At 38.8% G+C, this 27,713-nt stretch overlaps 2 protein-coding genes across 4 annotated transcripts in view; both read right to left on the reverse strand.

Moving 5' to 3' along the window:
- Window positions 1-832: 832 nt before the first annotated feature.
- Window positions 833-27,216, reverse strand: LOC130908836 (inositol monophosphatase 1-like). Of its 2 annotated transcripts, none has more exons than XM_057824701.1 (9): window positions 27,156-27,216; window positions 7,329-7,410; window positions 7,083-7,222; window positions 6,915-7,019; window positions 6,805-6,850; window positions 6,630-6,738; window positions 6,454-6,562; window positions 1,157-1,308; window positions 833-1,059 (listed from the first exon to the last, which is right to left on the reverse strand). In XM_057824701.1, exons 2-9 carry the CDS (start codon window positions 7,389-7,391, stop codon window positions 932-934), a joined length of 852 nt encoding a protein of 283 aa, XP_057680684.1. In that variant the 5' UTR covers window positions 7,392-7,410; window positions 27,156-27,216; the 3' UTR covers window positions 833-931. The 2 variants fall into 2 exon arrangements, with proteins under 2 accessions (XP_057680684.1, XP_057680683.1); XM_057824700.1 differs by lacking the exon at window positions 27,156-27,216 and adding an exon at window positions 7,662-7,746.
- The window catches only part of LOC130908837 (inositol monophosphatase 1-like), a 34,289-nt gene continuing 13,916 nt past the window's right edge, over window positions 7,341-27,713 (reverse strand). Inside the window, exons 9-10 of one of the 2 annotated variants that reach the window (XR_009061656.1) lie at window positions 27,156-27,366; window positions 7,341-7,410 (exon numbers count right to left, since the gene is read on the reverse strand). Coding sequence is in view for 1 of the 2 variants with exons in the window: in XM_057824702.1 (XP_057680685.1) it covers window positions 27,245-27,366 (122 nt within the window). In the remaining variant the exon portion in view is untranslated. Of the gene's footprint in view, window positions 7,411-24,377; window positions 27,367-27,713 lie in introns of those variants that run through there. The other variant, XM_057824702.1, reaches the window with a different exon arrangement.

The following is a 27,713-nucleotide window of genomic DNA, read 5'->3' on the forward strand; positions in this document are numbered from 1 at the left end:
AAAAGTCACGGATATCTACCTCATAACTATCGTTTCATTGTATTTTATGTTACTGTCGCATTTCCCCCATTATTTTAGATGATAAATAATCGATCCAAACAAAGAAAATCAAAAAAAAAAAAAAAAAAAAAAACTTTTAATAGGGTAAATATATGAAAATGAAAATTTCAACCACTCCTTGATGTCTGCGATTTCTGCATCGCGACCTTTGTTATATTACCATGTTTCACCCATGAAATCCCCCAAAAAATCCAGCTGTGGCCATTCACAGCTGTGTCATGACACTCTGTGATACACGCTACATGGAGTTTTTGGATCGAAACAAGGTAAGTATGCGATAATATCTCGCTAAAGTCATGGCGTCTGTAATTCTGCTCTCGTGTGCTCTCACCTCCAGATAGGGTTTTGCTGTTTAAATTTTTAAAAAAAAAATTTTTTTAATGCCCTCCTGTTCAAAAATTTGCTTCCCCCAGAAAATTGAGATCTTAAGCTTTCCAATGATGTATCACACATGCATATAGGACAATTTTGAAATTTGGCCAAATTGGGGGTCTCAGAGCGGAACTTCAAGCCAACTGGGTGTTTTCCGCCATATATATTAATATTGTAACTTTTTTAAGTCTTGTTTTTTTCACAATCCTCTGAATACTACAAATAGATAGCCTAAACTGATTGTTGTGAATCATAACATTTACAATAATTACAAGTATTTTGCATTTAATTAGCTTTTTTGTATTTGTGTTTTCATTTTTTGCCATTGGAGGAGGTCAAGCTAATTTACTTTGCCTATCTAAAATCCATCTAACATCAAAAAATAAAAAGAAGCCATCGGTGATCATTTGCAGCATGATGGTTTTATTGTGAGAAAATACAGAAAATAAGGCAGATGGACTTGAGTGTGTGTGGAAAAACAAGGTGCGCGAGAATGCTCTCACTTCTGCTTGACCTCCGCGTCGTCCCTTTCCACGGGGAATATTTCAATTTCCTTAATGATCCGTTCAGCGATAACGTCATTGTTCGCCGACACCATCCTTCTGGACATCAAGTCGAAAGGTCCCCCTAAATTATTGCCCCGCGCAAAGCAGCTTTAGTCTCCAGCTTTGTTTTTTTGACGTGCTCCCACGTCGCTTTGATGGTATTTGAAAAGCATACGCACCGTCAACGTCCAGCAGAATTCCACCGGCTTCTCTCACGATGACCGCGCCGGCCGCGATGTCCCAGCAGTGGATGCCGATTTCAAAGAAGGCCTCCACCGCCCCGCACGCTACGAGGCACATGTTGGTGGCCGCGGTGCCCGAGCCACGCAGGCTGTGGGCAGCAGATATGTAAAACTTAGGGCTGTTAAACGATTAAAATTTTTAATCAAGTTAATCACAGCTTAAAAATTAATTAATCGTATTAATCGCAATTCAAATAATCTCTAAAATATGCCTTATTTTTCTGTAAATTATTGTTTGAATGGAAAGATAAGACACAAGACATATATACATACAACTAGGGTTGTTCCGATTATGTTTTTTTGCTCCCGATCCGATCCCGATCGTTTTAGTTTGAGTATCTGCCGATCCCGATATTTTCCCGATCCGATTGCTTTTTTTTGCTCCCAATTCAATTCCAATAATTCGCAATAACTTTTCCCGATCATATACATTTTGGCAATACATTTAGAAAAAAATGAATAAAACTCGGACGAATATATACTTTCAACATACGACATATGACAATAAATCCTCAAGATGGCATTTACATTATTAACATTCTTTCTGTGAGAAGGATCCACGGATAGAAAGACTTGTGACTTTGTATATTGTGACTAAATATTGCCATCTAGTGTATTTGTTGATCTTTCAGTAAATGATACTGTAGCCATGCCCAAATGCATGATGGGAAGTGGAACCATGACTGTGCGTAGTGCTACCAATTGATATATCTTCTCTGCGTTGGGAAATAACATAAGGTGTTAAGAAAAAGATCAATTGCTACCTTGCTTCCCCACATTGCTTCCCATGATATTTCTAATCGTAGGGAGAGGGATTGTAAGGCTTTAGCCAATTAAAAACAGGCTCCAAAGGCTGCCAAAGTTCACTCTACTCATTTTACGCTACCTTTTATCTCTCCATATAGGTAAAACGGCGTCATTGCAGATTGAGCGCGACAATGAGTGAGAGGGTCGTGCAGCACATGCATTAATTGCGTTAAATATTTTAACGTGACACATTTTTTAAAAAATTAATTGCCGCCATTATTGGGATAAATTTGATAACCCTACCTTAAGCCTAAACTAAAGACTCTGGATGAGTGTAACATATTATGTCTGTAACGTTAAATACAATTAGAAAACGATTTATTAAAATATACATATATATATATACAGTATATTAAAAAAAGGCATGGCCGATATTTTTTTGCCGATTCCGATACTTTGAAAATGACGTGATCGGACCCGATCGATCGGCATCTATTGTACATAAGTAGTGTATTTGTTTATTATAACAATAAATCCATAAGATGGCATTAACATTATTAACATTCTTTCTGTTAAAGGGATCCACTGATAGAAAGACTTGTAGTTCTTAAAAAATAGATGTTATAGTCACAAGTTATAGTAATTTTATATTAAAACCCCTCTTAATGTTTTTGTTTTAATAAAATTCGTAAAATTTTCCATCAAAAGTAGTTAAAATAAGAAGAAAAAGAATAAAAACTACAATAATAAGAATAGAGCGACCAAAGTCTGAGAAAGTTTATGTGTATTTTGCATAGCTATTTTGATTGGGAATGCCAGTTCTCTTTGCATAGTTGTTTAACTGTGTGAGAATAGGGCCTCATCAATACAGATTGAAGTGCTTTTCTTTTTGTGAACATCATTTTTTTGAGAGATAGGAATATTATTTTTGTTGTGCTTTCACTAAATGACACTTATGTTTGTTGTGAAGGAGTTGCCGAAGCTTATGCCAATAAACGGCGCGGTCCAATGAACGCCTGTGTCCACTCGCCTTTATGACATATATATCCCTGTACATATCTTACCCAAAATACAACAAGAGACACATAATTGCCACTAAAACAAAGTAAACTTCCAGAAATATGTGTGGAGCACAAATAGCACGATGCCACAGCATAAACGTCTCACTACTAATTCTCCCACTATTAGGAGGAATAACATTAGTATGGAACGGCGCTGCCCCCAAGCGGCCGGGGGCATTCTTTTCACTCTCAATGTGCATAAACGGCGTCTTTGTAATCTGTTTGAGGCAATGTGTGAGCGGGTCATTCCGTGTATGCGTTAATTGCGTCGAATATTTTAATTTGATTAATTTAAAAAAAATAATAATCACCGCCTGTTAACGCGATAAATTTGACAGCCCTAGTAAAAATCGATAACAAAGTGCACAAGAAAGCGAAAGGTGCCACTAATGTACAATAATAGACATAACAATAATAATAATAATAACATAGAATAATGATATTGACGGGTCAGATTCGACCTTCACTGAGCCATGCCTTCAAGTAGGGGGCCATCCCACAATCCGCTTCAGTTATTCGCAGTCGGTTGCAGCGACACATGCAGCGATCATCTAACCCCAGATTTATGTTGAAAAAGTACGAAAGATGTATCGCATACAAACAGGAAGGATTGTCTCACGAGTGATTTGTTCGAGGATTTTAGGTAATTATTATATTTTTTGTTTTTTCACAAGAATTTTCAACGTAAAAAGCTTTGTTGTAAGGCTGCTGTCACATTGTCTAACAGACTAGCATCGTACTTCGACATATTTACGTAAAATAAATGCTAACTGCACGTTTTTTTTTTTTTTTTGCTTTTAAACAAGAATCGAGACTGTCTTTCGTCCATATCTATAAAGAATTCAGGGATTTAAGCATTTATTCACAAGAATTTTCACAGGAAAAGCTCTGTTTCCATAAGGCAGCCGCCACATTGATTGACAGACAAGCATCATACTTCGACATATTTACGTAAAATAAATGCTAACTGCACGGTTTTTTTTAGCTTTTAACCAAGGATCGAGACTGCTTAACGTCCATATCTATAAAGGATTCAGGGATTTAAGCATTTATTCACAAGACTTTTCACCGGAAAAGCTCTGTTTACATATGGTGGCCGCCACATTGACAGACTAGCATCGTACTTCGACATATTTACCGTATTTTTCGGACTATGAGTTGCAGTTTTTTTTCATAGTTTCGCTGGGGGTGCGACTTATACTCTGGAGCGACTGATGTGTGAAATGATTAAAACTAGGGCGGTCAAAATGATCGCGTTAACGGGCGGTAATTAATTTTTTAAATCAATCACGTTAAAATATTTGACGCAATTAACGCACATGCCCCGCTCAAACAGATTAAAATGACAGCACAGTACAATGTCCACTTGTTACTTGAGTTTTTTGGAGTTTTGTCGCCCTCTGCTGGCTGTTGGGTGCGACTGATTTTATGGGCTTCAGCACCCATGAGCATTGTGTAATTATTGACATCAACAATGCCGGGCTAATAGTTTTTGATTGATTTTGATTTGATTTTTTGATTGAAAATTTTACAAATTCTATTAAAACGAAAACATTAAGAGGCGTTTTAATATAAAATTTCTATAACTTGTACTAACATTTATCTTTTAAGAACTACTAGTCTTTCTATCCATGGATCGCTTTAACAGAATGTTCATAATGTTAATGGTATCTTGTTGATTTATTGTTATAATAAACAAATACAGTACTTATGTACCGTATGTTGAATGTATATATCCGTCTTGTGTCTTATCTTACCATTCCAACAATAGTTTACAGAGAAATATGGCATATTTTATAGATCGTTTGAATTGCGATTGATTACGATTAATCAATTTTTAAGCTGTAATTAACTCGTTTGACAGCCCTAATTAAAACATTATTATATCATTTCACATGTTATTTTGGTGTTTTGGAATGACACTGATGGTTTGGTAAACTTGTTAGCATGATCTTTATGCTATAGTTATCTGGATTGCTCTTAATAGATGTGTTACGTGAACATACCGGCCACGTTCACATTTCGTTGTTCATGCATCATGTAACATTATCATACAGTAGACTTATTCAGCATGTTGTTCTCTATTGTATTTTTATTTTGAATTGCCTTTCAAGATGACATATCTGTTCTTTGTGTTAGATTTTATCAAGTAAATTTCCCCCCAGAATGCGACTTATATGGTTTTTTTTCGTCTTCATTGCGCATTTTTGAGCTGGTGCGACTTATACTCAGGTGACCGGAAAAAAAAAAATACGGTACGTAAAATAAATGCTAACTGCACGTTTTTTGTTTTTTTTTTGCTTCAAACCAAGAATCCAGATTGTTTTACGTCCATATCTATAAAGAATTCAGGGATTTAAGCATTTATTCACAAGAATTTTCTACAAAAAAAGCTCTTTCATCTGTGATTCCACTCGGTCAGTTTTGACGGCCACGCCAACAATGCAGGCCCCCTTTTAATCGGCCCCACGCCCCGTGTCCCGTCAATTTCATTATGAAGTCTATTGTACAATGTATAAACATATGTTATCTGGTTTTTAGCTAATGAGAGGGAGAGAGGGAGTAAAATCTGGAATAAAGCACTTATTTAAGCACATTCCCCACTGCTATTGTCAGCGATAGACGTGCAATCTATTTCGACAGCGGAGGGCTGATAGTGATTATTCGATCGCTACCAGCCCCCAAGTCAAAATGGATTGGACGTCTATCACCGTCAATGGCAGCCAATTACTTTACATTTATATTTTCTTTCTTTTTCGTTCTTTCAGTTTTTATGTGACTTTATAAGAAATGAAAGCAGATTAAATTTAGATTAACAAATTGTAACATACAAAAGATTAGATTAACAAATCCATTATAATCAATATGATACTAATAATAAGTTAAAAATTCATGTATGTAGAAAATTAGATAAAAATAAATATGGCATAAAAATGGCAGCAAATGAATTTAGAAGAAGAATTCATTAAGAAATTAAATTTAAAAATGTACAAAATACCTTTCGAATTGTCACGTTATTAAAAGGGATCCAAAACTGCTGCTATAAAATCATGCCAACTATTACGGTTTTTATTTTTTTGGACCAATTGGAAATTAGAACAAAGTCATTGCGGGATATTGCAACTATATTAACTAGTGATACGAAGAAAAGATATTCAAATTTGAAAATAGAAAATTACAATGATTAAAACTGGGGGAAAAAAGCAGTGAAAATAAGTAAGTAAAAAAAGTCAGTAAAACCTGCAAATGCCCGCAAAAAATGCGAAATGATTGGTCAACTATCACGGCAGACATTGATTTTCCATTTCATTCATTCATTTTCTTCTGCACAGATCGTCTATAGTTAAGAACATTCCTCTCTCCCATCAAAATGTAGTGTAGTTGCAATACCTCAGCATGTGAGGGCGTCATTGAGCACATACTTACCCATGCACAGGGATGCGGAGGATTTTCTGCATGGTAGAGAAGATCTTAGTCACCTTTTCTGGGTTCCTGTCAGTCCCGTGCTCGGATATGATGATGGACTTGTGGATATCTACCAAGACAGCGGGATGCTCAACCAGAACCTTTGCAAGTAAAATCTACAAAAAAGTGTAACCTACCTTTCACGTCCGACACCTGGATTTGCTCATCATCACAGAAAGCTCCTTTCCCTCTCCTGGCTTTGTACATTTTGTCCTCCAAGCAGCTGTACACCACCCCGAACTCCAACTGTGACCATTAATTAAAAACAAAGTCCAATACAACCATCGAGAAATATTAAATCTGCGAACCTACCTCTTTTTTTACAGCAAAAGCAATAGACACGGCCACAAAAGGGAACCTGTGAACCAGATGCAGAGAAGTTGGGACTGTGTTAAAAAAAACACACAGAAAATGTGTCCTACCCATGGACAAAGTTGGTGGTTCCGTCCACAGGGTCGATGATCCACGTGGGCTTGTCAGTCAAGATGCAAGGTTTTCCGTTAGCCACCGATTCCTCGCCGATAAAACTGCAAAAAAAGTCAGAAACTGTCAAAACAGTTCTAGTTTCGAAGACTTCAAATGTAGCGCACCTGTAAGTGTCCGCTCCAAACTCCATTTTCAGGGAGTCCATGATAATCTTCTCCACTCTTTCATCAGTCTTTGTGACGAGATCCACAGTGGAGCTTTTTGTCGACACCTTAATTTCGCTTTCGCCAGCTTTCCTGATTTCCTGCACATGAGCAAAAACACTTTAACAACTGCACGTGACAGTATCATATCATAAATTATTTCACTCCCACACCCATACCCGCAGTGGTTTTTGGCAGGTGACTCACCGCACCGGCTTTCCTGGCCACTTGGACTGCAAAATCGTACGCCCTCTGCCACGGGTCCTCCATCTTTTCCTATTTTCTTTACCTGCGCACACGCACAAAGAACCCCTGTCTAGACACTCTAAAGCAACTTTGACCACATGAGAACATTCGGGGAAGCCCGACGCGCGGGGGGTTTTGCTGTCTTCTTGCCGCCCAGATGAAAATGTGTCACAAAATAAGGCCTTTTGTTACTGACATCCTGGGGCAAACTCACTTCCTGTTGGAGCACTCAAATAAAAGCCAGGATAACATCTGCAATAAGCATTTCACGTTAGCTTGGTACTACAGACTTACCTTGACAAGTGGAAAGCTGCAGACTTGTGGCGCTGCGTCTTATGCAAAAGCTATGTTAAAAATGCCTAAAAGGAGGGTGGGTTGGTCTGTAGAGCTGTCAAAGTAGGAAAAGTACTAGCACCGCCTCATTCACTCTCGCAAAAAAAAAAAAAAAAAAAAAAAAAAAAACAAGCTCTTCAGGACAACATGCAAGAACACGATGCCACATTTAAATGTAAGCCAGTGGAAAATTTTCCACTGAATCATGGGGTCAACTGCACGTTTTGGCACATTGGGGATGCTGTCTGCACGTGGCTGATCAAATGAGAAGCATGCAAATATAGAGGAAAAAACAAAACTGGTGACTTTAAAAGCTGGGAGTTTCAGTACAATTATCTTTTACGAGAGAGCTCGACATGTGAAATACACTCAAACCACGCCTTAAAATTCAACTCCAGTGACTCAACAGGTGTTGCAGCGCATCTCTCAGGGGTAGCATTTTTTATGTGGCGGCGGCTATTTTGGGTCAGCGGTTCCTTTCTCGAAAGCCTTCTATCTAGGAAGGTTCCGGCGAGGTAATAGGACGGGCAAAACAAATACATCAGTCTTTCTGTCCCGCTATGAATAATTGATCGGCAATGACGGATGATTTGGACAGCGGCCTCCCAGGATTCACAGCTGTAATTGAGGCCGAGACGTCGGGCAAGGCCAGCGTTTGAGAGATTAGGGGCGGCTGCTTTCAGTTTTTTTCACGCCGTCGAGGCACAAACTTGATGCATTTTTTAGTGGTAGGAGGCGGGTAGGATGTTGGATGTCCTGACATGGTCTTCACAAATTTTTAGAACAGTGGTTCTTAACATGGGTTCGATCGAACCCCCGGGGTTCGGCGAAGGTAAAGAAACGCAGAGCCCTATTTTCGTACGCTGATTAAATCTAGGCAAAGTGGCTTTTTAGACCAGGTTTTGGACTGGTTTGCTCCCAATGTAAAGGCCTAATCCATTTTTTTAAAAACTGTTAGTCCTCGATCTGATGGGAGGAGGAATTGGTTTGCTCAGTGGAAGATTGACTCACACAAAAATACACACGGTCCCAGTTGAAGCCTGCGACAGTGTGATTTGGTCAGATGAGACCAAGATTGAGCTTTTTGGCAACAAACACTCTAAGTGGGTCTGGCGTGCCACAAAAGATGCGCATGCTGAAAAGCACCTCATACCCACTGTGAAATATGGGGGTGGGTCGTGATGCTGTGGGGCTGTTCTGCTTCCAAAGGCCCTGGGAACCTTGTTAGGGTGCACCTCACCCTGAAAAGCACCTCATACCCACTGTGAAGTATGGGGGTGGGTCAGTGATGCTGTGGGGCTGTTTAGCTTCCAAAGGCCCTGGGTTTACCTTGTTAGGGTGCATGGCATCATGAATGCTTTGAAATACCAGGACATTTTAAATCAAAATCTGTTGCCCTCGGCCCGAAAGCTGAAGATGGGTCGTCACTGGGTCTTTCAGCAAGACAATGACCCTAGACATACAGTGTATGGCCAAATCTACACAGAAATGGTTCACTAGACAAAAAATCAAGCTCCTACCATGGCCATCTCAGTCCCCAGACCTTGTTTTGTTGGCAAAAGTCGGTTGTACAAAGTATTAACACCAGGGGTGCTAATAATTGTGACACACATTATTTGATGTCAAATAATTTTTTCTTTATGTGGGATTTTTTTTCCCCACTGAATGAATGTACCTTTATTGAAGGTTGGATTTTTCTATTTTTTTCCATTAAGGTCCCATATTATTTGAATTTTAAAAAATTATTAGAAGCTAAAAAACACATCTTTTTCAGGGGTGCCAATAATTATGGAGGGCACTTTAGGTGGAGCTTGACTTTTGTGGCGGGGGGGGGGGGGGGGGGGGGGCATGTTGATGACCCCAAAATGTAGTGTTAGCAATAAAATTAACTAGCTCTGTTGTACAATTAGAGTCCTTAGTGGGACAAACTAAAACTCCACTCACCATTTTGGCGGTGCTCTCTGGCCTTTCATGGTCCATATCTTCAATCCTTGGAATTAGTTGTTGTTTTTGCTTTTGAAAGCTTAGGTTTGAAAAAAATTGCATATATCTATCTTGCCTCTTCTGTCCTCAGGTGGTTTTGGCTAAGCAAAGCAAATGACAGTCTTCGAAAAATAATTTTGACCCATTATAAAAAATATTTTTGCTGTTTTATTGCTTTACTACTTTTATAGACAACATTTTACCGGCAAAGTCTTAATTTTAAATTCAAATCTGTGAAAGTCAATTACATGCAATGACATTTTTCGGGAGGTTGGGGGGGAGCAAATGCCCCCCAGCCCCGCCTTAATCTCCGCGTATTCCGAAGGGTTCAATGAATCTACATGTAAAACTTGTGGGGTTCGGTACTTTTAGCCCTTTAAGGTTAAGAACCACTGTTTTAGGAGGTAGTGACATTACCTTCTCACTCCAAAAGCGTTTTTTTTTTTTTTTTGTATGTATTAGGCAGCAACCTAGATTCCGTCTAATGCCCACGTTACGCCCATGAATTGGATGTTTAGTGCCTTCAATGGCAGGCAATGAGCTAATAAAAAAGAAGCAAACAGGTTATTGAATGTTTTTATTGGCTTACATGATTGGGTTTATGCCAAAAACATGTTTTTCTAATTTCTTAATATGGTTTCTAACACTGCTTGCACACTCACTCTGCCCCATCATATCCTAGTCTATGCTGTCTTCCTCTTCCTGTTTTATTGATTGATAGGGTGTGTCTTCGGTTAATGAAGGCAGGACTACTTTGTAACACTACTTATAGTTATGTAATCCATTCAATTATATTTCGGTATGCCCATTCCCTGTGGGAAAGGTGTCAAACTGGCGGCGCTGGGGATAAATCTGGCCCACCACATCATTTGAGGAAGCACGTGAAATAAGTCATGTTTATACTTAATGTTTGTCACTAAAATACAATTTATATACATTTTTGTAGTCTTAGATGAAAGATCAATGGCTATATATATATATATATATATATATATATATATATATATATATATATCAGGGGTCACGTTAACCGAATATTTTCCGTCGTTGACCGTTTTTTTAAAACGGTGACGGAAAAAACTGAAGTCCATCCGTCATTTTGACAGGTTGCAATTCACACCCCAGACCACAGGGTGGCGATTGAGCATATTAATTAGCTATTGTCTCTCTTGATGCATGACGTCGTTGGCCTTACTCGGAAAAATGTCAAGGCAACTAAGTGTTTGCCTGGCACGGCCAGCCTGTTCTCCCTGTATTTTTCAAACACTGAAAAAAAAGGCTGGGACACAGCCTCTCGAGTAGCTACAAAATCAATCGACAAATCAGATTTGTTTATTTGCGTGACGTGTTCTTCACGAGCAACGTCACTCTTGCGCGCCGAAAGTCGTCTCTACAACAACACGGATGGCGGGAGAGCCGAGAATATGTTCCAATCTGCGGTAAATTCAGTTTTAAATGAGCTAAAACACATCGACACGAGACATTGACAACAGTCTGTCTCGCGCTAGCCATGTTGAATAAACTCCGTTCTCCACGTATGTTTACTTCCGCGCGCAAGTCCCTCGTCCTGCCCTCGTCGCTTTGCTAACGGCACGTCTGCCCGTCGCTGATTGGTGCACTCCGCTGTCTGTTTGCCTCTTGTTAAACTTGTTCGGACAGAATATTAATTAAAAATGAATGAAATCTAAATACTATTGAATATGTCATTATTATCATTTTAAAAATGTAAGTGACGGGTAAAAATAGATTATGACTGGATTTTTATGACACTGTCAGTCAAAATGACAGACAACGAAACAGTCTAGCGCAACCTCTGATATATATATATATACATATATATATATATATACAGTTGTGGTCAAAAGTTTACATACACTTGTGAAGAACATAATGTCATGGCTCTCTTGAGTTTCCAGTTATTTCGACAACTCTGATTTTTCTCTGATAGAGTGATTGGAACAGATACTTCTTTGTCACAAAAAACATTCATGAAGTTTGGTTCTTTTATGACTTTATTATGGGTGAACAGAAAAAAATTGATCAAATCTGCTGGGTCAAAAATATATATACAGCAGCGCTAATATTTGGTAACGTCTCTTGGCCATTTTCACTTCAATTATGCGCTTTTGGTAGCCATCCACAAGCTTCTGGCAAGCTTCTGGTTGAATCTTTGACCACTCCTCTTGACAGAATTGGTGCAGTTCAGTTAAATTTGATGGCTTTCTGACATGGACTTGTTTCTTCAGCATTGTCCACAAGTTCTCAATGGGGTTTAAGTCAGGACTTTGGGAAGGCCATTCAAAAACCTTAATTCTAGCCTGATTTAGCCATTCCATTACCACTTTTGATGTGTGTTTGGGGTCATTGTCCTGTTGGAGCACCCAACTGCACCCAAGACCCAATCTTCGGGCTGATGACGTTAGGTTATCTTGAAGAATTTGAAGGTAATCCTCCTTCTTCATTATCCCATTTACTCTCTGTAAAGCACCAGTTCCATTGGCAGCAAAACAGCCCCACAGCATAATACTACCACCACCGTGCTTGACGGTAGGCATGGTGTACTTGGGGTTAAAGGCCTCACCTTTTCTCCTCCAAACATATTGCTGGGCATTGTGGCCAAACAGCTCGATTTTTGTTTCGTCTGACAACAGAACTTTCCTCCAGAAGGTCTTATCTTTGTCCATGTGATCAGCAGCAAACTTCAGTCGAGCCTTAAGGTGCCGCTTTTGGAGCAAGGGCTTCCTTCTTGCACGGCAGCCTCTCAGTCCATGGAGATGCAAAACACGCTTGACTGTGGACACTGACACCTGTGTTCCAGCAGCTTCTAATTCTTGGCAGATCTGCTTTTTGGGGATTCTCGGTTGAATCTTCACCCTCCTGACCAATTTTCTCTCAGCAGCAGGTGATAGCTTGCGTTTTCTTCCTGATCGTGGCAGTGACAAAACAGTGCCATGCACTTTATACTTACAAACAATTGTTTGCACTGTTGCTCTTGGGACCTGCAGCTGCTTTGAAATGGCTCCAAGTGACTTTCCTGACTTGTTCAAGTCAATGACTCGCTTTTTCAGATCCATGTATGTATAATTTTGAAACAGCAGATTTGATCACTTTTTCTGTTAACCCATAATAAAGTCATAAAAGAACCAAACTTCATGAATGTTTTTGTGACAAAGAAGTATCTGTTCCAATCACTCTATCGGAGAAAAATCAGAGTTGTAGAAATAACTGGAAACTCAAGAGAGCCATGACATTATGTTCTTCACAAGTGTATGTAAACTTTTGACAACTGTATATATATATATATATATATATATATATACTGTATATACACATATATATATATATTTCCTGTTTTTGTTTTTGCTTTGAAAACTTGGATAAAAGATAAAAATGAAAAATAAATGAGGAAAAAATTTATCACTGCCAGCCCCTCCCTATTAAAATGTATTGGATGTCTAAGATTGTCAATGGCTCCAAATTCAGTTAAAAAAAACTTTCATAATCATTCGCTGCCAATTATTTTTTGCATCCAACACTATATTTAAGCCTTATCATAGAATAGCTTTAGCATGTGTTCAACATTTTTAATTCATCTAGCTGCCTTATTAACTTTAATGTCATAATTACAGGTGTTCAGATGACTCAAACCCGAGGACGTAGCTTTGCGGGACGGTAGGGACATAACACTACCAACTTTTCAGGATGGTCAAATTGTCCCCACCAACTTTAAAGCAACATTATTTGCAATACATAATGACTTCAGTTATGGGAAGGCAATCCAAATTACCCATAGGCTATATGTTGCAAGGACAGAATTGACCATTATTATAACATTATTAAGTGTATCATTTTCATTATGTTCAGACTCTCCTTTTCCACCTTTTCACATGCTGAATGTGCCAGTACATCCCCCCCCCCAAACACACATTTGACTGGCTGAAAGTTGAACCTGCATTAGAGTTAGAATAACATTAAATTGTGTGAATTTGCTGACCTGCAAAACTCAAATAGGAAGCTGCTTAGAGAGAAGTGTCCTCGTGTATGTTTTCAACTATAAAATTAATTAAACTGTGAGAAATGTATTGTTTACCCCCTTCACCCTAATTTTTCTTTATATTTTATTTATGTGGTCTTACAGCAGCCCAAAGGAGCGTTCATTTTTTGTTGGGTTTGGCTGTGCTTGTTGACATAAGCAGTAGTGTTTTACATGTAAGAAGGCTCCTTTTTTATTTATATTTGTTATCCCCTGACTAATATGTTTTTGCAGTTACATTTAATATCTTTATTTAGACAATGTTGAGTGGTCTTAAGATAAATGTTTTTCTTTTTTTTTGCGTTCTTGGATAGTTAAGAGATTATGAACAACTTTGTATTTATTGTGTATGTTAATATAATTTATGTTCAAATATAGCAATTTAATTTTGCTAATAAAATCCAGACATTAATTCTGGAAGCTTTCAAAATCTTTGTTTTTTTAAAACAAAGGTTTGAATAAAATGGTGTAACACCTGAACCAATACCTATGAAATTGAGTATAAGTCAATACAGATTTATTTTGCATTGATCATTTATTTTAGCCTTTTAATTAATTAGGTTCATATTCGTGAGAGATGTAGCTCTGACCACCGTTCACCCAATTTGTTTGGTCTTATTAATGTACCGTCCCCAGCAATAAGTGTACATGCAGGTTATGCTGTTATATCATCCCTACCAATGTTGAGACCAAACCTATGCCCTTCCTCAAACCCACACTGTTTGTTTAGGATCCATGCCTCATCTCTTCTGTCTCTCCTCAAAAGTATCACAGGGTGCTAGAGCACTGACTCAACGAGAACTAGAGTCTAAGAGAAAAGCAGTGAATGCTAAATGCTGTCCCCAAGCTTAGCTAAATGGGTGGGTGGTGTCAGAGAGAGAGTACAAACTGGTAAACAAATCCTGGGAGTGACTCTGGCTACCTCAGATAGGGGAAGCCCATAATTACAAACAAACAAACTATTGTTTCGTGTTGTTAAATTTAGGATTAGCATAACATGGTAAAATTTCAATGTAAAAAAAGAAGACATTCCTGTGGGCTCTGGCATGCTACCAGCACTTTTGCTGGGCAGCGTAGAATGTCAATCAAAGATTTAACAAATGAAACAGTATAACATGAATAATTGGCTGAATCAATCATCACGGGTAAGTCACACCAGAGTGGGTTGCCTCTTTATATCCTGATAGTTTCAGTGGTATAAAAATGTATCTGAGCCTTTTGGAATTTCTCACATTTCTGCATAAAATCACCATCAAATGTGATCCGATATTTGTCAAAATCACACAGATGAAAAAAACTGCTTTAACTAAAACCACCCAAACATTTATTGATTTTCATATTTTAATCAGGATAGTATGCAAACAATGACAGTTGGGGGGAAAATAAGTAAGTGAACCATCACATTTAATATTTTGTGCCCCCCCCCCCCCCCCCCCTTTGGCAGCAATAATTTCAACAAGACGCTTCCTGTAGCTGCAGATCAGTCTGGCACATCGATCAGCACTAATCTTGGACCATTCTTCACTACAAAAATGCTGTGGTTCAGTCAGATTCCTGGGATGGCTGGCATGAATCACTGTCTTTAGGTCATGCCACAGCATCTCAGTGGGGTTCAAGTCTGGACTTTGACTTGGCCACTCCAGAACGTGTATTTTCTTCTTCTGAAATAATTCTGAAGTTGATTTACTTCTACGTTTGGGATCATTGTCTTTTTGCAGCATCCATCCTAATTTTAGCTTCAAATGTCTGAAAGAAGGCCTCAGGTTTTCCTGCAAAACATCCTGATAAACTTTTGAATTCATTTTTCCATTAATGACTGCAAATTGTCCAGGCCCTGAGGGAGCAAAACAGCCCCAAATCATGGGGATGAGGTGTTGATGTTGGTGAGCACTTCCATTTTGTTTTTTTTGTTTTTTTTTTAAACCTCTCTGAGTATTCTATGCCGAACTCTTGGCGTCATCTTTGGTGGACGGCCACTCTTTTCGAGAGACGCAACAGTGCCAAACTTTCTCCATTTGTAGAAAACCTCTCTGATCGTTGATTGATGAACCATGACCGTTGATCCAGACTTTTAAAGATGGTTTTGTATCCTTTCCCTGCTTTAAACAAATCAACAATCCTACTTTTGAATTCATTCTTCCATTCATGATTGCAAATTGTCCAAGCCCCGAGATTGCAAAACAGCCTCAAATCATGATGTTCCCTCCACCATGCTTCGTGGCGGGGATGAGGTGTTGATGTTGGTGAGCTGGTTCATTTTCCCTCCACATATGACGTTGTGTGTTACTCCCAAACAATTCAACTTTGGTTTCATCAGTCCACAAAATATTTTGCCAAAACTTCTGTGGAGTGTCTCAGTGCCTTTTTGCGAACATTAAACGAGCGACAATGGGTTTTTTTTCACACAGCAGTGGATTCCTCCGTGGCGTCCTCACATGAACACCATTCTTGGCCATAGTTTTTACATATAGTTCATGTGTGCACAGAGATATTGGACTGTGCCAGTGATTTCTGTAAGTTTTTAGCAGACAGTCTAGGGTTCTTTTTATCTCTCTGAGTATTCTGCGCTGATCGCAGGTCTTCGGAGAGCTGTTTTGACCAAGCCATGATGCACATTAGACAATGCTTACCATTCATCAGTGATTGGCCACATACCTGATTTAAGATGTTTGGTAAAAATTGGTTTCAATTGCTCTTTAAGTCTCCTTAGGCAGAATAATCACTCATTTACCACCACCACCCCCCCCCCCCCCCGTCATTGTTTGCATGCTATCCTCATTATGGAAACCTACAAATGTTACGGTGGTTTTAATTAAAACAGACACTGTTTTTTCATCTGTGTGATTTTGACTAAGGTCAGATCACATTTGATGGCGATTTTATGCAGAAATGTGAGAAATTCCAAAAGGTTCAGATACTTTTTCATACCACAGTAGGAACATGAGTGACTTGACAAACATTTGTGTCAAGTCTGACAATGGTTCTGGAACTGAACTTGAATGTCAGTGTAGTCCCTGCAGGAAATGGCAACCTTTCCTTTCTTAGGATACTTCTTTATACCCATAGCAATTGACTTGAAAATAGCCTGATACGGCAATAAAGGCCAGGCAGAAGTAGGAAAAAAATCTGGCTTTTTGTCAGTGAAATATCCCGTAGGAAATGTAAAATTTTAAAAGGGCAAAGTCCAGACGGGTGGTTTGGACTTGTGTGAAATTGTTTGGGAAGTGTTCAATCGATTGGTTCATCGTGAAGGTCTTGCGAATGGAAAACTCAAGACAAAGTCAGGCAATTTGGGAGTTTATCCAAATAAAAGTCCCTCCGTAGCCTCCTTCACACTGCTGTCGGTTTTCTGTCACTGTTTGAGTGGGAAGTAGCAAAACAATGACTAAGTGATGCCTTGATTTTTTTGGCTTTATGTGGTCTTTCCTAGTCTGCCACTGTAGTCATAGTGAAGCTAAATGCTACAAAACTTTGTCATATTTTCTGCGGTTGTCTGATTAATCTCTCTTCGCCTTTCAGATATTTTTTTAACCTGTCCTGTTCAGCTGCTTAAAACGGAAAATGGGAATCTGAGTGTCCTATTGGTCTGAACAGTTTGATTGTATCACATGAAAATTTGATCTCTCGCTACTTCGATTGATGATTGACAGACATTAAGGTTTGATCTTGGCAGATATGCTTGGCAGCGGAAACTTCAGAGCGCCGCATGCGTCAATCATCATTTAGCTTGTTAAACAGTTGCTGTGGCAGCTCTTGTGTAAGTGAGCAGCTTGAGCGGATTTGACTGGACTCACTCAATGAAGTGTTTGGTAAATGGTGTTATACTTGTATATCGCTTTTCCACGTTTCAAGGCCCTCAAAGCGCTTTACACTACATCGCCATCCACCTACTGGTGATGAAGCACCAGGAGCAACGTGAGGTTCAGTATCTTGCTCAAGGATACTTAGACGAATTTATCAGGGCGAAGAAATGAACCCACAACCTCTGGTTTGGGGTTCAACTACTCTACCACTGAGCCACGCCACCCCATATTTATTAAAAACAAGCAATTGCCTACTTTATTGTTTAAAAATAATATGGTGGGACAGTAACATGTTCAAAACTTATCATATTTATTATATTTAAACTGCTTAAAAACCATTTATTACAATGTATATGTTTTTTTGTTTTAATTATACTTTGGGGAAATAAGTGGAAAAATTTTTGCTTTATATGTATCTCTTTCCAATGCTAAATCTGAATAAATACATTGAACTTTTTGGGGGGCAGGGGCGCTACTTTGGTAAGTGGTAAATGGTGTTATACTTATATAGCGCTTTTCCACCTTTCAAGGCGCTCAAAGCGCTTTACACTATCTCGCCATTGCAGTTTTTCACTTATTTCGGCGGGTTCCGGTCCCCATTATCCGCAAAAACGAGGGCTCACTGTACTCCCATTTTGATGATTAGTCAGTGTGTTTCGTTGATTATAAGAAGCAGTGAACAGGAAGCGGTTATGAGGGGACAGAAAGGAAGACAGAAAAGGAGACAGATGAGAAGAACAAACAACAACAAGAAATACATTCAACACCAACACGAAATATGAATGTAGTAGAGCTATCGTTAGCTAATTGAATTTCTGGTTGGCCCCATGTGGGGTGCCTGATGACCGGGGAGAAAAAGGAAGTGGGGGGTTAGAAAGAGATGTGATTAGGTGGGGTGGAGCGTATGCAATTTGGCAATGTGAGTTATAGAACCCAGTATTGTGTGAATCACTTGTAAGTGTGGATATGTTGACATCGTATTCTATGCTGGCTGATCGCTAAACCTGGCACCGATAGTTTCTCTACTTGAGTGTGTCTAATTGCACCCATTCTTGCGTGAAACCCATCAGACGTGTGATAGTCCTGCAGACAAGTGGAAATGCTGCGCGGGGGCCACCCCAGGGCCACGGCCACTCTCCAGCCAACCGGGAGGGTGAGCCAGCGCAGTCAGTCCCTCCTCCTGCAGTTCCAGCAAGGGGGCCACAGTCATGCCCCAGGATGGTGGTCCCCCAGATAATCCGCGCCCCTGTTAACCGGCCTTCAGGGAAGGGATGAAGGAACGCACAACCACGCCCCACGCCCACCCACCCACCGCCGCAACCCCCCCAACCGACACGGCAAGCCGTGGGACCACAATGGCCCACTAGACGCGGGACAGGGTCCCCACCCGGAGCGGGCAACACCCCACCGACCTACCAGCATCCAGCCAGTGACTCGCGCTGGAGCCCAAGGAGGATATCCGGGCAGAAAAGAGATTTTTTTTGTGGTACATCATATTTACATTCCTATTAGCTAAACCTTACTGTAGTTAGTCACCTGTATTAAGTGATAGTCAACTATGTTCACAAAAAAACAGTTAAATGTTGTATTTTTATTAGTGATGTCCCGATCATGTCATTTTCAAAGTATCGGAATCGGCAAAAAAATATCGGACATGCCTTTTTTAAATATATATATATATATTTTTTTAATTAAATTGTTTTCTAATTGTATTTAACGTTATAGACATAATATGTTACACTCATCCAGAGTCTTTAGTTTAGGCTTAAGGTAGGGTTATCAAATTTATCCCGTTAACGGTGGTAATTAATTTTTTAAAGAATTTATCACGTTAAAATATTTAACGCAATTAACACATGCGCTGCACGGCCCACTCACCTATTGTCACGTTCAATCTGTAATGGCGCCGTTTTACCTACATATAGAGCTAAATGGCAGCGTAAAATTAGTAGAGTTAAAGCCTTACAATCCCTCTCCCTACGATTTAGAAATATCATGGGAAGCAATGTGGGGAAGAAAGTAGTAATTGAACTTTTTCCTAACAGCCTATGTTATTTCCCAACGCAGAGAAGAAATATCAATTGGTACCACTACGCACAGTCATGGGTGCACTTCCCATCATGCATGTGGGCACAACAGTTAAATGGCTACAGTATCATTTACTGAAAGTTCAACAAATACACTAGATGCCAATATTTAGTCACAATATACAAAGTCACATTTATCCTTTAAGAATTACAAGTCTTTCTATCCGTGGATCCCTCTCATAGAAGGAATGTTAATAATGTAAATGCCATCTTGAGGATTTATTGTCATAATAAACAAATACAGTACTAATGTACTGTATGTTGAATGTATATATTCGTCCGAGTTTCATTCATTTTTTTCTTAATGCATTGCCAAAATGTATATGATCGGGAAAAATTATCGGGAATGATTGGAATTGAATCGGGAGTAAAAAAAAAAAAAAAGCAATCTGATCGGGAAATATCAGGATCGGCAGATACTCAAACTAAAACGATCAGGATGGGATCGGGAGCAAAAAAAACATGATCGGAACAACCCTAATTTTTATCACATTTTGTCATAAGTCATGACAGTAGCTTGACCATTTTTCTGCTCCCTTTATTGAATTTGAATGGCAACATGCCAAATTCCCGCAATTTAAGCATATCCGGGTAGTCAAACAACATGTTGGCATTGAAACTAGAAGAGAGACAATGGTGAGCACTTCCTGACAGAAAACAAAAAAGCACAGGAACATGCAGTAAAATGTTTGTTTGTAACTTCACATTTTAAAATCACATGTGCGCATCTATAATTGATTTTATTGGAACTGTGGGGACAACAGCATGCTCGCATTTTATGCTGTTTTGCATGTTTTATCTTTTTGAAAGCTAAGCTAATAAGCTAGGTACTTTGAGCCATGTGCCAGAACCTCAGAGCGTGTCTTTTCAAGCAAAACATGCATCGACTCGATGGCACCCACTCGCTGCTAGCTGACGAGGAACATATGAGAATGCGAGGCCACGCCCCGTTCATGGCTGCCAAATGCATGTTTCATGTTACCGTTGTTATGTAACTCATTATATAGTTTCAATGGCATTCACGTTGTGCTTAGAAGGCTTATGTGGTATTCGATGACATGACCAGTCGGGTAAGTTATTGAGTGCACCTTGACAAAAAAAAAAAAACCTCATACCTCATATAGCACAGCCAACCTGACATTGTTTGATCATATATTGCATTTGCATGTGAGGTAAAAGAGTGCACATCCTCAGGCCTTTTTTTTTTTTTTTTTTTTTTTTGGTTAATTCCTTTTTTTCGTTTTTGGTCTCCTGATGCCACACGATCCAGACATGTACCAACAAGGAGAGCACACAGCATAGACGAGTGGGTGCAGGCTGGCGTTTATTTCAAACTTGTATACAGTACACAATGACAGCTGTGGTTTATGTGGAGTTAAATAAACTGCAGCGCCAAACAAGAATGGAAAATTGCAATTATCTGTAGCCTCTATGCGGTCACACTTTAAAATATGTCTCACATGGTTTCAAACACACACTTTTTAAACTTATTGTCAAAGTATTTGAAAAAACAATAATTTACAAGCAGTTTTATGGCTTAAGCCCTAAAAATGATTTACTTTTTATGTACGAACACCTCCACTAGACAACAGAATCACAATAATGGTAGTGACTATGCGTGGCTGGAACGCACCATTTAACAGGCAATGGGGTGCTGCTGTGTTTTTGTTGTAAAAATATAATTTTTATACAAGGGATGCACCAAAATTAAAATTCTTGGTCACTGGAACACCAATATAAATTATAATACCGTATTGGCCCGAATATAAGACTGTTTTTTGCATTGAAATAAGACTGAAAAAGTGGGGGTCGTCTGATATTCGCGGTCTAGACCTTACACCCATTCACGACGCTAGATGGCGCCAGATATCATTGAAGCGATGTTCTGTCATGACTAGGGCTGCAGTTATCGAATATTTTAGTAATCGAGCAATCGACTGAAAATTCTATCGATTAATCGAGTAATCGAATAAAGCATTTTTTTTTTAGGTAAAGAGCAATTATAAATTTACCTGAGAAAAAAAGACATTTAATCCAATATTGAATCATTTTAAGTCAATCAATGTCTTTATTTTCGATGTACATTGTTGAAAACAGCCAACAATTGCATCTAAGATGTGACTAGAAAAAAAATTCACTGCTTTCACTCAAAAAACTTCTAGACCTTATGTATATATTAAAAAACAAAAAAACAAAAAAAACGTATTTCTTACCTAAAAATGTAATTACGCTTGATAACACACATCACTTGAAAGCTACGTGTTTTTCCCCACGTGTTTCAATTTAGTTTCCATTTGTGTCAAGCTATTTTTAAATTAAGTTTGAAGTTAGTTTAAACTGTAAGTACTGGTAGGATTTTGAGTTTTTGCAGTGTTCAAAATAAATGTATGATACCTGCTGTATTGGAGCACATTTATTCAGCAATGACTACTGAGCTAAAACTGACAGTTAGCTTCATTCATTCATTCATTCATTTTCCATGCCGCTTTTTCCTCACGAGGGTCGCGGAGGTGCTGGAGCCTATCCCAGCTAACTATGGGCAGTAGGCAGGGGACACCCTGAACTGGTTGCCAGCCAATCACAGGGCACAAGGAGACAACAGTTAGCTTCATTATGTTTTAATTTTACACCCTCATCACTCTACAGCGCTGTGTTTTTACAGATTAAATAAAGCCTGTATGTAAGACACGTTAGCCACACATCGACAGTGGTCATAATCAATAGAAACTAGGGCTGTCAAAATTATCGCGTTAACGGGCGTTAATTAATTTTTTAAATTAATCACGTTAAAATATTTGACGCAATTAACGCAGATGCCCCGCTCAGACAGATTTAAATGACAGTACAGTGAAACGCTCACTTGTTGTGTTTTATAGAGTTTTGCCGCCCTCTGCTGGCGCTTGGGTGCGACAGATTTTATAGGCTTCAGAACCCATGAGCATTGTGTAAGTAATTATTGACATCAACAATGGCGGGCTACTAGTTTATTTTTTGATTGAAAATTTTACAAATTTTAAAACGAAAACATTAAGAGGGGTTTTAATATAAAATTTCTATAACTTGTATTAACATTTATCTTTTAAGAACTACAAGTCTTTCTATCCATGGATTGCTTTAACAGAATGTTAATAATGTTAATGCCGTCTTGTTGATTTATTGTTATAATAAACAAATACAGTCCTTATGTACCGTATGTTGAATATATATACAGTGCCTTGCAAAAGTATTCGGCCCCCTTGAATCTTGCAACCTTTCGCCACATTTCAGGCTTCAAACATAAAGATATGAAATTTAATTTTTTTGTCAAGAATCAACAACAAGTGGTACACAATCGTGAAGTGGAACAACATTTATTGGATAATTTAAACTTTTTTAACAAATAAAAAACTGAAAAGTGGGGCGTGCAATATTATTCGGCCCCTTTACTTTCAGTGCAGCAAACTCACTCCAGAAGTTCAGTGAGGATCTCTGAATGATCCAATGTTGTCCTAAATGACCGATGATGATAAATAGAATCCACCTGTGTGTAATCAAGTCTCCATATAAATGCACCTGCTCTGTGATAGTCTCAGGGTTCTGTTTAAAGTGCAGAGAGCATTATGAAAACCAAGGAACACACCAGGCAGGTCCGAGATACTGTTGTGGAGAAGTTTAAAGCCGGATTTGGATACAAAAAGATTTCCCAAACTTTAAACATCTCAAGGAGCACTGTGCAAGCCATCATATTGAAATGGAAGGAGCATCAGACCACTGCAAATCTACGAAGACCCGGCCGTCCTTCCAAACTTTCTTCTCAAACAAGGAGAAAACTGATCAGAGATGCAGCCAAGAGGCCCATGATCACTCTGGATGTACTGCAGAGATCTACAGCTGAGGTGGGAGAGTCTGTCCATAGGACAACAATCAGACGTACACTGCACAAATCTGGCCTTTATGGAAGAGTGGCAAGAAGAAAGCCATTTCTTAAAGATATCCATAAAAAGTCTCGTTTAAAGTTTGCCACAAGCCAACTGGGAGACACACCAAACATGTGGAAGAAGGTGCTCTGGTCAGATGAAACCAAAATTGAAGTTTTTGGCCACAATGCAAAACGATATGTTTGGCGTAAAAGCAACACAGCTCATCACCCTAAACACAACATCCCCACTGTCAAACATGGTGGTGGCAGCATCATGGTTTGGGCCTGCTTTTCTTCAGCAGGGACAGGGAAGATGGTTAAAATTGACGGGAAGATGGATGCAGCCAAATACAGGAACATTCTGGAAGAAAACCTGTTGGTATCTGCACAAGACCTGAGACTGGGACGGAGATTTATCTTCCAACAGGACAATGATCCAAAACATAAAGCCAAATCTACAATGGAATGGTTCAAAAATAAACATATCCAGGTGTTAGAATGGCCAAGTCAAAGTCCAGACCTGAATCCAATCGAGAATCTGTGGAAAGAGCTGAAGACTGCTGTTCACAAACACTCTCCATCCAACCTCACTGAGCTCGAGCTGTTTTGCAAGGAAGAATGGGCAAGAATGTCAGTCTTTCGATGTGCAAAACTGATAGAAACATACCCCAAGCGACTTGCAGCTGTAATTGGAGCAAAAGGTGGTGCTACAAAGTATTAAGGCAAGGGGGCCGAATAATATTGCACGCCCCAATTTTCAGTTTTTTATTTGTTAAAAAAGTTTAAATTATCCAATAAATTTTGTTCCACTTCACGATTGTGTCCCACTTGTTGTTGATTCTTGACAAAAACTTAAAATTTTATAACTTTATGTTTGAAGCCTGAAATGTGGCGAAAGGTTGCAAGGTTCAAGGGGGCCGAATACTTTTGCAAGGCACTGTATATATATCCATCTTGTCTTATCTTTCCATTCCAACAAAAAATTACAGAAAAAAATGGCATATTTTATAGATGGTTTGAATTCCGATTAATTGCGAATAATTGCGATTAATTAATTTTTAAGCTGTAATTAACTCGATTAAAAATTTTAATCGTTTGACAGCCCTAATAGAAACCTAGCCCTCCGAAGGGCTAACGTTACGTGAGCGAGTGACAGTAACGTTATATTTATTAGCGATGAGAAGTCTACTGCTTAAAGATGGCGGCTGTTTACTAACGCTGCCCAGACGCGGCCGAGTCTGTCATTTCGCATCTAGTCCTAAATGCATGCGATATCTATGAGACGCACCGGACACTACCTGCTATCAAACTAGCATAATGCGGGCGTAGTTTTTAGCAACGTCGGCGTGGTTTGTAGCGGCTGTCGGCTGCGGTTAAGTTTTTATTTTTATTTTTTTTATTGCTTCTTCCTCTACACACGTGACGTCAGCGCGTTGTCCCGCATTAAAAGTAGTCCGGGCAAAACGGGATGCTTAGAGCTGGCAAAATTAAACGATTCCTCGAGGTGAATAACATTACTCGGACCAGTTTTTAAACTCGAGTTACTCGAGTTGCTCGAGTATTCGTTTCAGCTCTAGTCATGACAGATCGCAGCTACTCTCAAGGTTAACCAGTTTGCATTATTTTATTGCAATGTTTTTCCTTATTCAGATTTGTTTCAAGACTACAGTTACAGTTAGACTTCACTTTGATGTTTAATGCAGTTATTGCAATTTTGTTGTTTTATCACATTCGCCATTCATTTACGAATGTGATTGCACTTTAATTTACATACTTAAATGTTCAGATATTAAGATTTGAATGAGGCGAAATAACATGCCTTTTCTCTCAAATATATTGTTATAATCATTTGTTTCAGATGTACTGTTATTATTTTCTGTAAAAAAATTAATTTGATGTTCAAAATGTCTTTTTTCAAACTTGAGTCGTGAAAAAGGGGGTCGTCTTATAATCAGGGCAGTCTTATATTCGGGCCAATACGGTACTTTTTCACTCGTCTGCCATTGACGATGATAAAAAGCTGGCAGCGAATAATGAAAAGATTATGGAAAAGGGGAAATAAGAGGGTGGACGAGGGAAATAAAATATGGAAACGGGAAAATGGGGGTTGAAGAGGAAAAATATGGAAAAGGGAAAACAAGAGGGTGGGTGAGGAAAAAAATGGGACAGGGAAAAAGAGGATGGATGAAGGGGAAAATAGGGTAAATGAAAATATGGACAAGGTTAAAACAAGAGGCTGGATGAAGTAAAAAAAAATGGAATGGGAAAACATTTTCAGTGACCAAATGTTTAGTGTTTCTTTAAAAACATGTAAGATCAAAGATAAAATGAGTAGGAGTGCTGATGAGTCAGAAAGCATGAACGAATGAATGCATGTATGTAGGAAGAGCATTGACGATGCACATTACAAGAATGTGACAACTGCGTGATATGCCACACTGATCAACTTGTGACTGATGTCTTGATTTACGCCAAATGTATTAGGTCATAACATCTTTATCAGACCTAAGTAGCGTCATATGCTTGAACAGAAAGAGTTGAGTTCAGGAAAGTTAGTTAACTTATTGAGGGCTGGATGTGAATGATCATTTTTCAGTGGCATTCTAGAAATTAATGTCAAATCCATTTAAACTGAACAGTAATCAGAGATAACAAAAAAATACTGTGCATTAAGATATAAAAACAGTTCAGTTTTGTCTGATCCTGAAATGTTAGCTTAAACACTATTAACACTCCACACCAAATAAGTATGAATTTCCCTCAAAACACAAAAAAGCTTCAGAAAAATTAATGTACAATTAATATGACAGTACTAATAGGCATAATTATTCTCTATGTACACCAAGTTATAGCAAAAACACGTTAGCATGATCTTACTGTGAGTGTTTACTGAAAGAATAGTACTCGTGGCTAAGATGTCGGCAGTTATTTTTGCAAATTCCTTGCATTTTTGAGTGAATTTTGTTTATTTGTTAACTTTCATCATTATTGACTTTGTATGTTTGTAATTTTGGGTTCCGTTTCAAATATTGACTTTGAAAAGTAGCATTGTTCATGAGAGGCAAGCTAATTTTATGTTAATATTGACTTAACAAGTGAATAAAAAGTTGAACAATTCTCGAGTTTGTTTTTGCTGAAGATGCTTTAATACCGCTAACTAAAAAAATTGACAATAAAAAATATAGCTGTCAATAACAGCATGAGTTAAAAGGGGGTTGAAAAAGTTGTTCAGTGTAGCAAAAAGAATGAAAAGCATGGCAATATCGCAATACTCTGGCTCCACCCCCATTCATCATGATGTGCCCAAAACCAAGTCTAATTTTTCTTCCTTTGTGTATTATGACAAAAGAATGCCAGAGACCTTCTAGTAAGACATCTGGGAACCGTTTAAAATTGCGGAAAAAAATAAATAAATTACATAACACGCCTCCTTTGAGCAATAAGGGTTTGGCATCGACCTCTCCATTGTCAGTTCTTTGTTTCTTGGATCAACTAAAACAGAGATTGACAAACATTTGCCAACGCTTTAACGCCGTATTCCTTTACTTTTGGTGAACCCTTTGGGTTCCCAATACTTTTGCACTTCACACAAGTAAGATTCTATCAAGTGTTCAAACCTTCCAAATTCAAAAGAATGAATGCTGGACTAACCTACTCCTCAGGGGGTACACGCCACATTTCGCGTCTGATGCCAAACTCCGGCCTTGTTAGGAGTGAGCGAGCGTTACATTTGATTTTTTTTACGAGCCATCTGCGTCGTCCCTGCCGACGGGGAACTCTGTTATGTAGCTGGCGAGGCGCTCGGCCACCGCTCGGCTGCTGGCCGCGATCAGCCGGCGGGACATCAGATCAAATGGCCCACCTGGACGAGAGAATAAAGATGGTGTAAAGACGAGTGTCAGCATTTTTGGGAGAGTGACGGTTAAGTAAGGACATACGGAAGGTGGTTTCAAAAAAAGTTTTTGAAAAAAGTGCAAGATTTAGCGAATTAGATACTGCAGGGGTGCCTAATGTTGTGGCTCAATGGAAAATTTTCCTTTGACACGTGTCAGCATGAAATCAAATGTTGCATAATTCTTGTTTTTTTTTTTTTTTAACGAAAACATGTAATTTGGAAAGCCCCCAGTAAAGAACACATTTATGGGGGTTATAATAAACAGGGGAAAAACAAACATGCAAAAATATTCCTTTTTATATATTGTTGTGGGG

This window comes from Corythoichthys intestinalis, chromosome 20 (genome assembly GCF_030265065.1).
Source record: "Corythoichthys intestinalis isolate RoL2023-P3 chromosome 20, ASM3026506v1, whole genome shotgun sequence".
Taxonomy (NCBI): Eukaryota; Metazoa; Chordata; class Actinopteri; order Syngnathiformes; family Syngnathidae; genus Corythoichthys; species Corythoichthys intestinalis.